This window comes from Chiloscyllium punctatum, chromosome 5, assembly GCF_047496795.1.
Source record: "Chiloscyllium punctatum isolate Juve2018m chromosome 5, sChiPun1.3, whole genome shotgun sequence".
Taxonomy (NCBI): domain Eukaryota; kingdom Metazoa; phylum Chordata; class Chondrichthyes; order Orectolobiformes; family Hemiscylliidae; genus Chiloscyllium; species Chiloscyllium punctatum.
In genome coordinates this window covers 62,350,220-62,363,760 of record NC_092743.1, presented here as the reverse complement: position 1 = coordinate 62,363,760, position 13,541 = coordinate 62,350,220, and the positions used below count along the sequence as shown (strand labels likewise).

At 38.6% G+C, this 13,541-nt stretch overlaps 1 protein-coding gene across 7 annotated transcripts in view; it reads right to left on the bottom strand.

Annotated features, from left to right (window-relative positions):
• Nucleotides 1–13,541, bottom strand: part of efr3a (EFR3 homolog A (S. cerevisiae)) — a 171,993-nt gene that overhangs the window by 127,834 nt on the left and 30,618 nt on the right. For all 7 annotated transcript variants that reach the window (XM_072570428.1, XM_072570430.1, XM_072570431.1 and 4 more), the window contains one exon: nucleotides 10,271–10,347. In XM_072570428.1, the coding sequence (XP_072426529.1) occupies nucleotides 10,271–10,347 (77 nt within the window). The remainder of the gene's footprint in view (nucleotides 1–10,270; nucleotides 10,348–13,541) is intronic.

The window sequence follows — 13,541 nt, the reverse complement described above, 5'->3', positions numbered from 1 at the left end:
AATTGGGGCGGCACAGTGGCACAGCGGTTAGCACAGCTGCCTCACAGCGCTAGAGACCTGGGCTCAATTCCTACCTCGATTCCAGCCTCAGGCGACTGTATGGAGTTTGCACATTCTCCCCATGTCTGTGTGGGTTTCCTCTGGGTGCTCGGTTTCGTCCCACAGTCCAAAAATGTGCAGATTAGGTGAATTGGCCATACTAAATTGCCCATGGTGTTAGGTGAAGTGGTAAATGTAGGGGAATGGCTCTGGGTGGGTTGGTCTTCGGAGGGTCGGTGTGGACTTGTGGGGCCGAAGGGCCTGTTTCCACACTGAGTAATCTAATCTAATATCCCAATACAAGGTGAAGTACAAGACATGGGAGCAGAAGGAGGCCACTCAAGTCTGCTCGACTAGGAGATTTGACAACCAGCTGATGAAGGAGCGGCACTCCAAATGCTAGTGTGCTTCCAATTAAACCTGTTGGACCATAACCTGGTGTTGTATGATTTTTAACTTTGTACACCCCAGTCCAACACCGGCATCTCCAAATCATGATGACTAGGAGATGGCTGATCTGATAATCCTGAATTCTCCTTTCTTACCTATTTCTCAAACCTTTTACTCATTAAAAATCAGTCTCAGCCTTAAATAAACTTAACCCTTCACAGTCTTCTGTGGTAAAAAATTCCCCAGACTCACTACCTTTAAAGAAATTTGTTATTCCTCTTCCTCTAACAACCCAATGCACAGCTAATTTAGAAATCTGCACTTAACATTAACATTCACTGGCATTATGTTATTTAAGTTTTTAAATGTGTTAAACCTGAAACATGTGATGACTGAAAATAGATAAACAATCAGTCTGAAAAAATGCTGCTAAACATTTGCCAAATTAGCCTTGGTTGAGGAAAATGGGACCAAATCCATTCACCTAAGTGCTCATGGCTCTCTCGCTGAAGATCCTGAAGCATGATAGCAAAAGCTATCAAATAAGTTTTCAGTCCAAATTACTATTGTTCTTCCCTTGATCTTGTATTTTGATTTTTTTTTAAATTGACCAAGCTACTTTGAAGAATTATGAATTCTTCGTCCAAATATGATTGGTGACAGACTTCATTTCTAGTACTGAATGAGTTAATATTCAACAATGCAACATGTAAATAAATCATCTGGTGACAACCATCATATTGAGGGGGAAAGAACAAAAAGATCAGATCCAATCACCCAGAAGTAGTCATGCAACAGAAAAACCAGTATTGTTTTCTTTTTCTTGTTGAAGTATGTCACAACGATCAATGCAAATCATTTTGCAACATAGGTGCTAAAGCAAATCAATACCTCAATAAGTTACTTCAAACATCGTGAAGTGAAATGTGAAGTGTACATTTTGGTAAACCAATACCTGGTATGTGTGCACATTTTATTTTCCCACTATATTAAATCTCTTCTCTCACTGCCTAACTCACTTCTCTACAAATGAAAGCAAGGCTTACCTATACTGCTTAAATCCACACAGTAATCAAGGGCTTTTAATCTGCCAATTTATACTATGCAGCAATTGATAGAAAATAACCTATAAATCTATACATTGGGCCATGATGACTAACAACATGTTAAACCTGAAACATTTAATGACTGAAAATAAACAAACAAACAAACAAACAGAATAAAAATGTTGCTAAACATTTGCCAAATTAGCCTTGGTCGAGGAAAAGTGGACCAAGTTTATACAAACACAGGCCTTAACGGCAGGTCAAATTGGTCACTCAAGCCTGCAATCAGATTGTGGTCTCAATTTGCTCCAAACCCTTGTGTTAATCACAATGTATCTAACTCAACCTGAAAAATATACTCTCTAAAAAAGAGAATGCAACAGACCAACAACACGGTGTGGGAAGACTTCTCACCTTAGAGATAAATGGGGAAACCCCTCATTTTAAAACTGTGTCCCTTAACTCTTGACTGTCCAATGAAAGGAATCATCCTTTCAGCATCTACTGTCAATTCTTCTGAAAATATTACTTGTTTTAATATGATCATTTCTCATTCTGCTAAATTCCACTAGATGTAGGTCTAATGCATCCAAACCTCCTTTATAAGATAAAGTCTTTGTCCCTTGAATCAATCAAATGAACCTTTGCTGAACTGCTCATATTACTATTATGCCTTTTGTCAGATAAAGAGATCAAAACTGTACGCAGCACTATTATTAATCAATATTGCCAATACATTTCAACAACAGTACTGGAATAAAGCTTACATTCTTTTATATTCAGTATCCCTTGTAATAATAAATTTTGTACCTTCCGAATTACATGCTATATCTGAATGCTAACCTTTGTGATTCATATCCCAGAACATCCAGATCCTGCAGTTTTGCAATCTTTCTCTGCTTTAAAAACAGACTAATTTTCCATTTACATCACTAAGGTAGACAATATCACATTTTTCTGCATTATACTCTGTCTGCAATTTTTTTGCCCAGTGTTATGCAAATGATTGATATTTAATATTGTTTGGAAGATCAAAGCTTTGAAAGATTGTGGAAAATGAATTTATTCCAAGTTCTATGGATATGTCTGGAGTGGCTTCTTTTAAAAAAGGTAACTGAAAGTTCACCATGCACTCTGGGTACCTTTTTAACAAGATTTCCTAGAAATCGTACGACTGGTAATTAATGCTTACTTTGTTATAGATCCTGCTGGAGCTGCTTTGAACAATGACTGGTTTGGAGTAGGTTCTTAATTTTAACTAGTTCAGATACAGTGAAGGTTCTGAGAACCAACTGGATTAAAAGGAAGACTGTTAAGAACAAGATGAGATGAAGGGAAAACCGCTAACAACCAGATAATTTGGAGGGAAGCCTAAGAACCAACTGAATTGGAGAAACTAAGGCAAGCTGTCCAGCTGAACACACCCATTTCTGAGAAGGAAATGCTGTTGTTGAGATGTATTTGCTCACTTGAGATAGATATTGAAGAACATCCAAAGATTCTACTTCCTGACCAAGCTGTGTTTGAAAGACTTCAGTGAAATTATGTTTCACCAGTCCATTGGAGTTCTTTAAGAAGGATGTTGAACATAAAGTAGAACTGGTGAGTGCACTGTACTTAAATTTCCAGAAGCTTATGTGATAAAGAGCCACATCCAACAAAAGGTGTTGCAGAATGCAATTTGTAACAAGAACCTATTGGAACAGATGGAATATTGGTTAGCTAATGGGAAGCAGAGAGTAGACATTTTTCAGATTGGCAAGATGAATAGTGTGTCGCAAGAATCCATACAGCAAACTCAACTGCTCATAACATATATGACTTGGATGAAATCAAAAGGCACGGTTGCCAAATTTGCAAATGGCACAAAAGTAGGAAAGTACATAGTGAAGAGAACATAAATAGGCTACAAAAAGAAACAAATAGGTTAAGTGAGTGGAAAAACATCTGGCAAATGGAATATAAAGTGGAAATATGTACAATTGTATGTGTTTTTTGGAAGATGTTGTGATGTACATGGTGGAAGATTACAGAGCTCAAGATGGAAAAGGAACCGGAGTGTTCTCATGCATGAATCAAATAACATTAGTATATGGGTAGAACAACTAAGCAAGAAAACTAACAGAATGTAATAGAATTAAAAACAAAAGTTGGGGGGGGGGGGGGGAGAAGTTATGCTTCAATTATACAGGGCACTGTTGAGTCCCATTAAAAGCAGGAACAGAAGTAGCCCATTGAATCTGCTCTGCCATTCAATAAGACCTTGGCTGAGCTTAAAATTGTGAGCTCCACCTTCCTGGCTTTCCTCCATACTTAAATACCCTAACACTAACTAAAAGAAATTTCATCTGTCTTAAAGAGCAATCCCTAACTCTGAGATTATGCCCTCCGGTCCTAGGCTCTGCCATAAAGGGAAAACATTTTACTGGATTTATCCTGTCAAGTCCCTTTAAGGATTTTGTAGAATCTTTAAGAATTACTCCTGTTCCTTTTATATAACATATAATTTTCCTCAAGTCTGTTGTGTGGCACTGTATAAAACACCTCTGGAAATTCACATTCACCACATCAATAGCATTATGCTCTTCCAGCATGTTACATCTTCAAAAAACTAGCATATTAATTAAACATTATTTTCCCTTTCACAAATCTGTGCTGATTCTTCCTAATAAACCTATCATTTTCCACATGACAACTAATTCTAACCTGAATAATTGATTTTTGAATTTTAACTAAAGTTATACTAACTGGTCTGTAATTGTTGGGATTATCCTTACAACATTTCTTGAACAAAGCTGTAATGTTTGTAATTCTCCACTCTTGTAGCACTTCTCTTGAGGCAAGGGAAGACTGAAAGATTATGGCCAATGCCTCCACAATTTCTAATTTCCGTTCCTTCAAAATCCTTAGAAGCATCTTGTTCTTTAAGTGCCAAAAAACTATCCAAGACTTCTTCCTTCTTAATTTTGAACACCTTTACTATCAGTTTTCTCTTCTGTCCCTATGACCTGGGCAGCATCCTCCTCTTTTGTCAAGACAGATACAAAACATTCTTTAAGACCTCAGCGACGCCTCATGCCTCAGTGTGTAAATTCCCTTTTTGGTCTCTGATCAGCCCTATCCCTCCTCTAACCATTTTCTTAGTGCTTGTATACTTAAATAAGATTGGGATTTTCTTTTATATTAGGTACTAGTCTTTTCTTATTTGTTTTTTCAGCTCCCTCTTAAACTTTTGACATCCCTGTTGAATCTCAATTGCATTTTCTGCTTTACGTCTGTCATAACGTTAATTTTTACTTCCTTTATCATCCAGGGAACTCTGGATTTGTTTGTCCTGTCTTTGCCATTTGAGGGAAAATAACTTGACTGTATCCAAACCACCTGCTCGTTCAAGATGGCCCGTTGTTCAGTTACTGTCTTTCCCACCAACCTTTCAGGCTCAGCTCTATTCTAGTCCCGATGAAATCAGCCCTCAGCCAAATTACTTTTTATACTCCAGATTGTTTCATGTTATTCTCTGCCACTATCCTGAACCTTCTCATACGATGACCACTGTCTCCAAAATGTTCCCTTATTGACATTTGCTCCATTTGACCAATCTCATGTCCAAGGATCTGGTCCAGCAATGAATCTTTATTTGTTGGACTGTACACATACTGCTGTAGGAAACTTTCCTGAAAGCCATCTAGGAACACTTACTCTTTGCTGCCTATTAGGGTAATTGAAGTGCCACATTGTAACAACTCTACAATGCTGACATTTCACTGTGATTTCCCTGCAGATTTGTTCCTCAACATCCTTCCCACCATTTGGTGATTTATAGACTACACTAATGATAGTGCCTTTAATGTTCCTTACTTGTAGGCAAACTAACTCTGTCCTTAAACCCCTCTGAGACATCCTCTTTCTCCAAAACTGCATTCTTAACTAATACTGCCACCCCTCCACCTTTCCTCTTTCCTGAATAACTTACACCTATGAATATTTAACAGCTAGTCTTGCCTTTTCTTGAGACAGGTCTCCAATATGGCCATAACATCATCTTTTCACATAGCAATCGGTATCTTCAACTCCCCAACATTATTTCCTATACTCAGAGGATTGATACGCACACACATTAACTCTGTTTTGGACTTCATTTCTTTCTCCTATGTGCTGACTTCATCTAGTAACTTGTTATTTTGTGCAAGTGCCAGCAGCATCCATCTAAAATATTTTGCAAACCAAGATATTCTCCTTGACCACTTTCTCTTTGTTCCCACACCCCCGGTAAGTTAACTTCAAGTTCCTCACTAACTGCACTAGCAAATCACCCCTCAAGGAACTCTGCCCCAATCTTTCAGATGCAACCTGAAAGTTTGTACAGGTGCTATCTTTCCTAGAGTTAGTCCCAAGAATCTAAAGCACTGCCTCCTGCACCAGTCTTTCCAATTATGCCATGTTGAGGTTGCACAGGACTTTGGTGAGGTTACTTTTGGAGTACTGTGTACAGTTACGGTTGCTATAGGAAGGATGTTATTAAATTGGACAGGGTTCAAATAAGATTTACCAAGATCAGGCTGTAAGTTTGCTTGCTGAGCTGGTCGATTTGTTCTTAGATGTTTCATCACCATGGTAGGTAACATTACCAGTGAGCCTCCGATGAAGCACTAGTGTTCTGTCCCACTTACTATTTGTGTGTCTTGTTCTGTTGTGGCGGGTGATATCACTTCCGATTCTTTTTCTGAGCGAGCAAACTTACAACCTGATCCACAACCTGAGCTACAAATCTTCTCCAAAACTGCATTTACCAGGATGTTGCCAGGACTGGAGGGTTTGAGTTATAAGCAGAGTCAGAAAGTCACATAGCACAGAAACAGACCCTCCAGGCCAACGCATCCATGCTGACCAAGTTTCCTAAACTGAAAGAGTCATATTGTCTGCATTTGGGCCATATCGCTCTAAATCTTTCCTATTCCCTGTACTTTGCAAGGGTAAGTGTCACAAAACGTCTCTGTCACCTCACTCTCTCAGATCAATCATTCACAGCACAGTGGCTCAGTGGCTAGCACTGCTACCTCTCAGCACCAGGGTCCCAGGTTTGATTCCAGCCTCGGGCAACTGTCTGTGTGGAGTTTGCACATTCGCCCTGTGTCGGTGTGGGTTTCCTCCAAGTGCTCTGGTTTCCTTGTGCAGGCCAGGTGAATTGGCCATGATAAATTGCCCATAGTGTTAGGTGCATTAATCAGAGGGAAATGGGTCTGGGTGAGTTAATCTTCTGAGGGTCGGTGCGGGCTGGTTGGACCGAAGGGCCTGCTTCCACACTGTAGGGAATCTAATCTAATCTAATCTATACAAACCACCATCTATGTGAAAAAGAGGTCTCTTTTAAATCTTTCGCCTCTCACCTTAAAGATGTGCCAGGCAAAAGTGAGGACTGCAGATATTGGAGATTAGAGTTCAGAATGTGGTGCTGGAACAGCACAGCAGGCCAGGCGTCCCCTAGTTTTGGTTATTCAACTTATCTATGCCCCTCATGATTTTATAAACTTCTATAATGTCACTCTCAGCTTCCCTCGCTTCACTGAAAAAGTCCCAGCCTATCCAGTATGTGGAATGAACTGCCAGAGGGTACAGCTAATACATTTAAAAATCATTTGAAAAGTACATCAGGAAGGTTTAGAGGGAATGGGCTAAATGCAGGCAAATGGAACTAGTTTAGTTTTGAAAATTTGGTCAGCATGGACAAATTGAGTGGAAGAGTCTATTTCCATGCTGTATAACTCTATGCCTCCATGCATTATCTACCTTATCCTTTTTCTGTATAGACTTGAACATGGCAATGGGAGTAATCCAGAAATTACTATATTTGAGTTCCTGCTTGCTCACTTTCTACCTAGCTCCCTAAACTCCGAATGCAGCACCACATCCCTCTTTCTAGCCAAGTCATTGGTACCGATGTAGACCACAATCTCTCACTGCTCACCCTCCTCCAAAAGAATGCTCTGGAGCCGCTATAATCCTACATTCCTAATCCGACCATCATACATTCATCGCCACAGAGGTGTATAGCACGGTAACAGACCCTTCAGTCCAACTCATCTATGCCGACCAGATATCCTAAACTAATCTAGTACCATTTGTCAGCACTTGGCCCATAACCCTCACAACCTTTCCTATTTATATACCCATCCAGATGCCTTCTAAATGGTATAATTGTACCAGCTTCCACCACTTCCTCTGGCAGCTCATTCCTTACACACACAACCCTCTGCATGAAGAAGTCTCTTTTAAATCTTTTTTCTCTCACTCTGAATCTATGCCCTCTAGTTTTGGACTCCCCTTCCCCAGGGAAAAGACCTTGTCTATTTACCCTATCCATGCTCATGATCTTATAAACCTCTATGAGGTCACCCGTCAGCCTCCGATTCTCCAGGGAAAACAGCCCCAAGCCTAACAGTCTCCCCCTATAGCTCAAATCCTCCAACTCTGGCAACATCCTTGAAAATCTTTTCTGATCCTTTCAAGTTTCACAACATCCATCTGTTAGGAGGGAGACCAGATTTGCACACAATATTCCAAATGTGGCCTAACCAATCAAACAGGAAAATGCCATCCAAGAGTGATGTTGACACCTACCCGCTCCCCTAATTAATGAAGTTTTATCAGTATCGCTCCTCCTTTCCTCATCCTCCCTTCCTGGACAGCTGGACCACTCATGATGCTGGAAGCCTGGCTCTGAATGCACTCCCTTGAGGGACAGAAGCTTCATCAGTTTCCAAGATGGAAAACCAATTTGTGAACAGAACCCCCATGGGGACTCCTGCACCACTTGTTTGCTTCTCTTGGACTGCCTAGCAGTCATCAGTTCTTTCCTTCCCACAGTCCCTGAAGCTATGGGGTGACCACCTCTGTAATGCCCTCAGTCTCTCCTGATTTACTCTTTGTCCTACAGCATATCTCTTGTTAAGCTAGGCATGTGTCTGCTGAGGTTTAAAAAAAGTAAGAAGTATCTTGATTGAAAAGTAAGATCCTGGAGAGGTCCTGACAAGATAATGTTGAGAAAATACTTCTTTCAATGGGAGCATGGGAGAACTCAGGGCCACAGTTCAAAATCAGGGATCGCCCAAAGAAACAGAAAGGAGACAAAACCTTTTTATCTCCCACAGGGCCATGAGTCTTTGGAACCCCTGAAAGCAGAGCTACTGAATATTGTTAAGTCAGAGGCAGATGGAATCTTATCAAGCCAGATGAGTGAAATATTGTCAGAGGTAGACAGGAACGCGGATCTGAGGTTACATTCAGAATAACAATGCTTTTATTAAATAGCAGAGCAGGCTCAAGGGGCTAAATGGCCTACTACTGCTCTTTGTTCACATGTCCATAGATTACGTGTAAAGATGGGTGTGAATGTGAATAAAGTATTTTTTAAAAAAGACCATGAATTGCAACTACAAATGGTATTTCCCTTTCCCAATGGAGGTTATGAAATCACTTTACATTTAATATTGGTGAGAAAAATTAGGCTTTGAAGAATTTGGAAAATTGATTTATTTCATGTTGTGCATAAATACCTGGAACAGTTTCTTAAAACAAAGTTGCTAGAAATTCATAATGGACATTGGAGCTTTTTCAAGCAAGGCTTTGTATAAATCACATAACTAGTGATAAGTTCTTGCTTTACTGTAGACCCCTATGGAGACTGTTCTGAAAAATGACTGGTTTGGAAGGTGCTTGTTTTATCTGATTTAGTTGTTGGAAAGTTCGGTAAGAACAAGCCGTGCTGGAAGAAAAGCTTGCTAAGCAGAAGTCAAGTTGGAAATGCTTACTAAGAGCAAGCTGCTCAACTCATCTCATTCATCAGTTACAGAAAGCTCTCTTATTGGATTCAAAGTAGAATCTTTTTTTTGCAAATGACTGAACAACATTGAGAACACGTATTTTCTGAGCAAACCGTGTTTGAAAGACTTCAGAGAAAACTGTGGGAGATTAGTGATGTGCCCACTTGTGCCAAAGCAACAGATTTGGATATTCTGCATTTTATCCTTTCACATTCAAGAAAATCCATTGGCCAACGTATTTTGTTCAGACTGAATGCCAACCTTTGCAGAGAAGTCTGTTTTAATCTCTAGTTCTACGATGAGCACGATGAAGTTACTTACTCCTTTACTGCTCGGAACAATCACCTTTTCTAGGAAAGGTTATACCTGCATCTGCCTTCAGTCAGGTTTCCTTCAAACTGAAACCAAAAGGTTTTTTTAACTAAATTAAAATTTTTTAAAAACTCATTCTGAATTTTGCTAATGGCTTAGCTTTTTTCTCTCTCCTGTCATAAACTGTAAAATCCAAGTATTAACAAGGTCCTGTCAACTCTCCAGGGGTCTCTGCAGTCACCTGTTCACTGATAGATATTTACTGACTTCAAAGTAATGTTTACAGAAAGGCTGACTTAGGTATTCTTAGTCCCCTTCATGAAAACTGGCCAACAGCTATGTCTTTGGTTTGAAATCTACACTTTAAAATTCAATCAATATTAATACAGAAAAATCACCTACCTTTTAAGACCGGGTTGACCCATGGAATAATGGTACTAGAGCAATGACTTAATCCAGCCTTGGTTGTAACACCACTCACTGAACCTATTTATGTTCCTTTGTCAACTCTCTGCTTGCTTCATAATTTGCTTTCCTGGCTATCTTCGTTCCATCAGCAAATTTGTCAAGTTCTGCTCATTTGTTTTGAGTATTAGAGTTCCATGAAGTTCAATGAAACATGAACACTAAACAGTTGGCAGTTTTATTACACTCTTAACTTACCTTTGGATCTTCAGGAAAGATGTTATCCACCAGGCGTTTGTAACGTGGACGAAAAGCGCTGCAACAGCCACATACTCCTGTAGAAATATAAATGTTCTAATTACTTACAATTACATATTAATAATCACTAATAACCAACTCTGCAAGGGAAAGGCACCAGAACTGAGCCATAGCAGACATAAGGTATACAGGAAACCAAGAACACTAAGCAGCAAGAGTACAATTTTTAAAAATGGTGTAAACAGAACAGGAACTAGCTGGATTGGAAAAAAAAGCAAAGCAGTCCATTGTGTTGGAATGCATGCTTACGCAAAGAAAGTTATAAATAAGGCTTACAAGTTACAGGTCTAAGTTGGCAAATGAATTTACAAAATAATGGCCATAAAGTACCATACTTAAACACTGATTGAAACAAACTTTTGATGGTTCTAATGTAATAATAAAGACAGGGAAGAGAAAAAGACAAACAGGATGGAGAGGAACCTGATAAACACTTGTCACCTTGCTACACCAGTACAATTCTGCAGAGGGACAGCATACTAAGGGTTGGCATATTTCTCACTCAGTGAGGAACGAAGCAGTATTGAATTTAGTATTATGCAAGTTGAATTGAGTGCCTTTCAGTGGGTTTCCAACTGGGCGTGTAACAGTGATTGGAGAATGGCATTGACTATCAAAACAAATCAGTCTTGATAAACCTTCACAAATCTTTGGTTAGGTCTCTGCTGCAATACTGTATAACTCTGGGCACCACACTTGAGGAAAATGTTTAGATTTTGGACAGAGTAAACATTTACCAAGTTGAGAGCAGATAAGGGATTTCAGTTATTTTAAGGGTTTAGAAAAACTGGGACTGTTCTTCACCAAGCAGACAAGGGGAGGCCTAATGCAGGTATTCAAAATCGAGAGGTTTTAATCAAACAATAATGGCAAAACAATTTGCTCTGGCAATCTATCAGGAAATAAAGACCACAGATTTGAAATAACTGGCTCAGGAGCTACAAGAGAAATGAGAATATTTTTGTACCGTTAAGGTCTGGAATGCAAGATATGAATAAGTTGCTGGATACAAAATGCAGGAATCTGCAAAAGCGAGTGGACATGTACTTAATGTGGGCTAATTCTTATAGGCAAAGTGCTATAGTGTGGAACTAAATCGGTCAGTTTTTTCCAAGGCCATCATTTGGTCTGTCATGTGAAAAAGGATGACAGACCAAATGACGCCTTTCTAAGTCATAAGATTAAGATTCTAACACAGCTACGTCAACGTATAGCCAGGAAAAGACAATTCCGGAAGAGATCCCTGATAAAATGAGCAAACATGAAAATAAAACCCCAAGTATAAATATTTTATTAATACCTTTGAAACACAATGTCCATAAATAAAATAAGACAGTAATGGTTTGTGATGTACTGCTTAGGGAAGTAACCTTTGCTTATCCAGATCACAGGGAAACTGAATTTTGAGATGCAACTTGTAAAGGTGAGGAATTGAAATTGAGTTATTCAAAATCAACTGGAGCAATTAATTTATCTGACCCATCTAATATGGAAGAAGAATTCAAAAGAGATACACTGATTACACAGGTGTTGGCATGGCTGGATCATACAAATATACTGCAGCATGAAGCAAAATGCAGATATCTTAGATGAAGCAACATAAAGAAAGCACAAACATATGAGGGATCATTCAGAAGGAAGGCTATGTAGGGAAACATCTACTTGAGAAATTCAAGCACTGTCATTCACGAGTTCTCATCCCCAACGCCCCAGTATTATCGAGGCACACACAGGGTATGACAACAAAGATAGTCATTCACGTTTTAGCCTTTGAAAGAGTTGTCCAACTTAGTTGCAGATGTTAAGACGCAACATAAGATTTTGCAAGACTTTATTACAGCCTTCCTTCAAAATCAATTCAGAATTGAGCAGGACATTAAAGAGAACATTAGAATCCAAAATGCACAAAAATATTACACGATGGTACAGTACTCACTGTAGAATCAAACTAATCAACTTTTTTAGTCTGAGATAGCCCCCTTTGGTGCATAATCATTTAATTAATTTGCATAATACATGAGAAGATAATTAGACACTGTTTGCCTGAATACTTGGAACAGTAAAAGAACATTCAAATTTCATCAAAATGATAGCCCTTGTTGAAATCAAAAAGTTTATGATGTAACATAGGATTTTAAAAATAAAAAGGAATACACAGATTATGATTAATTAAGAGTACTGAACACAGCAATAACTGCACTGTGCTTTGCGGATCACATCTGCAGTGTATTGGTTATAGTCTTTTCACTATACACTCCCTATGTCAATCACAAAGTGCAGCAAAAGCACCATTGCATTTTATTAATAGATGAATTTTTACCAATCAGCACTGAACCATATTTATTAATTTTATTAATATGCTTAATCATGTGTTCTAGAATAATTGGAGCTCAATAATGGAATTGCTACAGAGGGTAAATATTTAAATAAACCATATAAAAAGTTTGGAACAATCTTTATAGACATTCTGCAGAATAGCAATAAACTTCTTTTTCCAGAATACTGATCAAAATCCTGCTTTAAACGGAGAAATCAGACAAATGAAATTGCAAATTACACTGAGTGCATTAGTAAAATTCTTTAACACTTACCGATTCAGTTATGGATGATTTTCATTATTAAAGCATATAGGCTAAAGCCAGCAAACCATTTAAAAGGTGGTTAATGAATTTGACATTGATAAAGCTGAAAGTATGGCTGAGATGTGTTTTTATCTTCCAGAATTGCTGAAAGACAGATAGACAACAACCACCTACAGCTCACCACATTGTAGCAGAAGCTTTACTTAATATTAAAAATAGGTTTCTACCATCCATTTCATGTTCCTAATTCACAAACTAAATTTAGTGTCTAATTCAGTGTCAAAAAAAATGCATAGACCAAATGAGCAATTTTTTACAAAATTAAAATGGAAGAGCAAATAAACTGAACCAGTTGCCCTTAGGACCATATCTTTATACTGGAGTATATTAACATAGCAGAATTATGAGAAAATTAAAATCCCCACATTCCCTCCATTTTTGCATTTTTGTTAGGGATGGGGGGTGCGGGGGGGGGGGGGGGGAGGAGATCGATGAGGATAGTCACAGGAAGAGAAACAATATTTTTTACCATTCATTAGCAACCACAACTGCCTTGAAGCGCAAATGTTATCATTCATATGTCTCTTTCATCCCTTCATCCTTTCTAATTTACTACTGCATTACAGTAA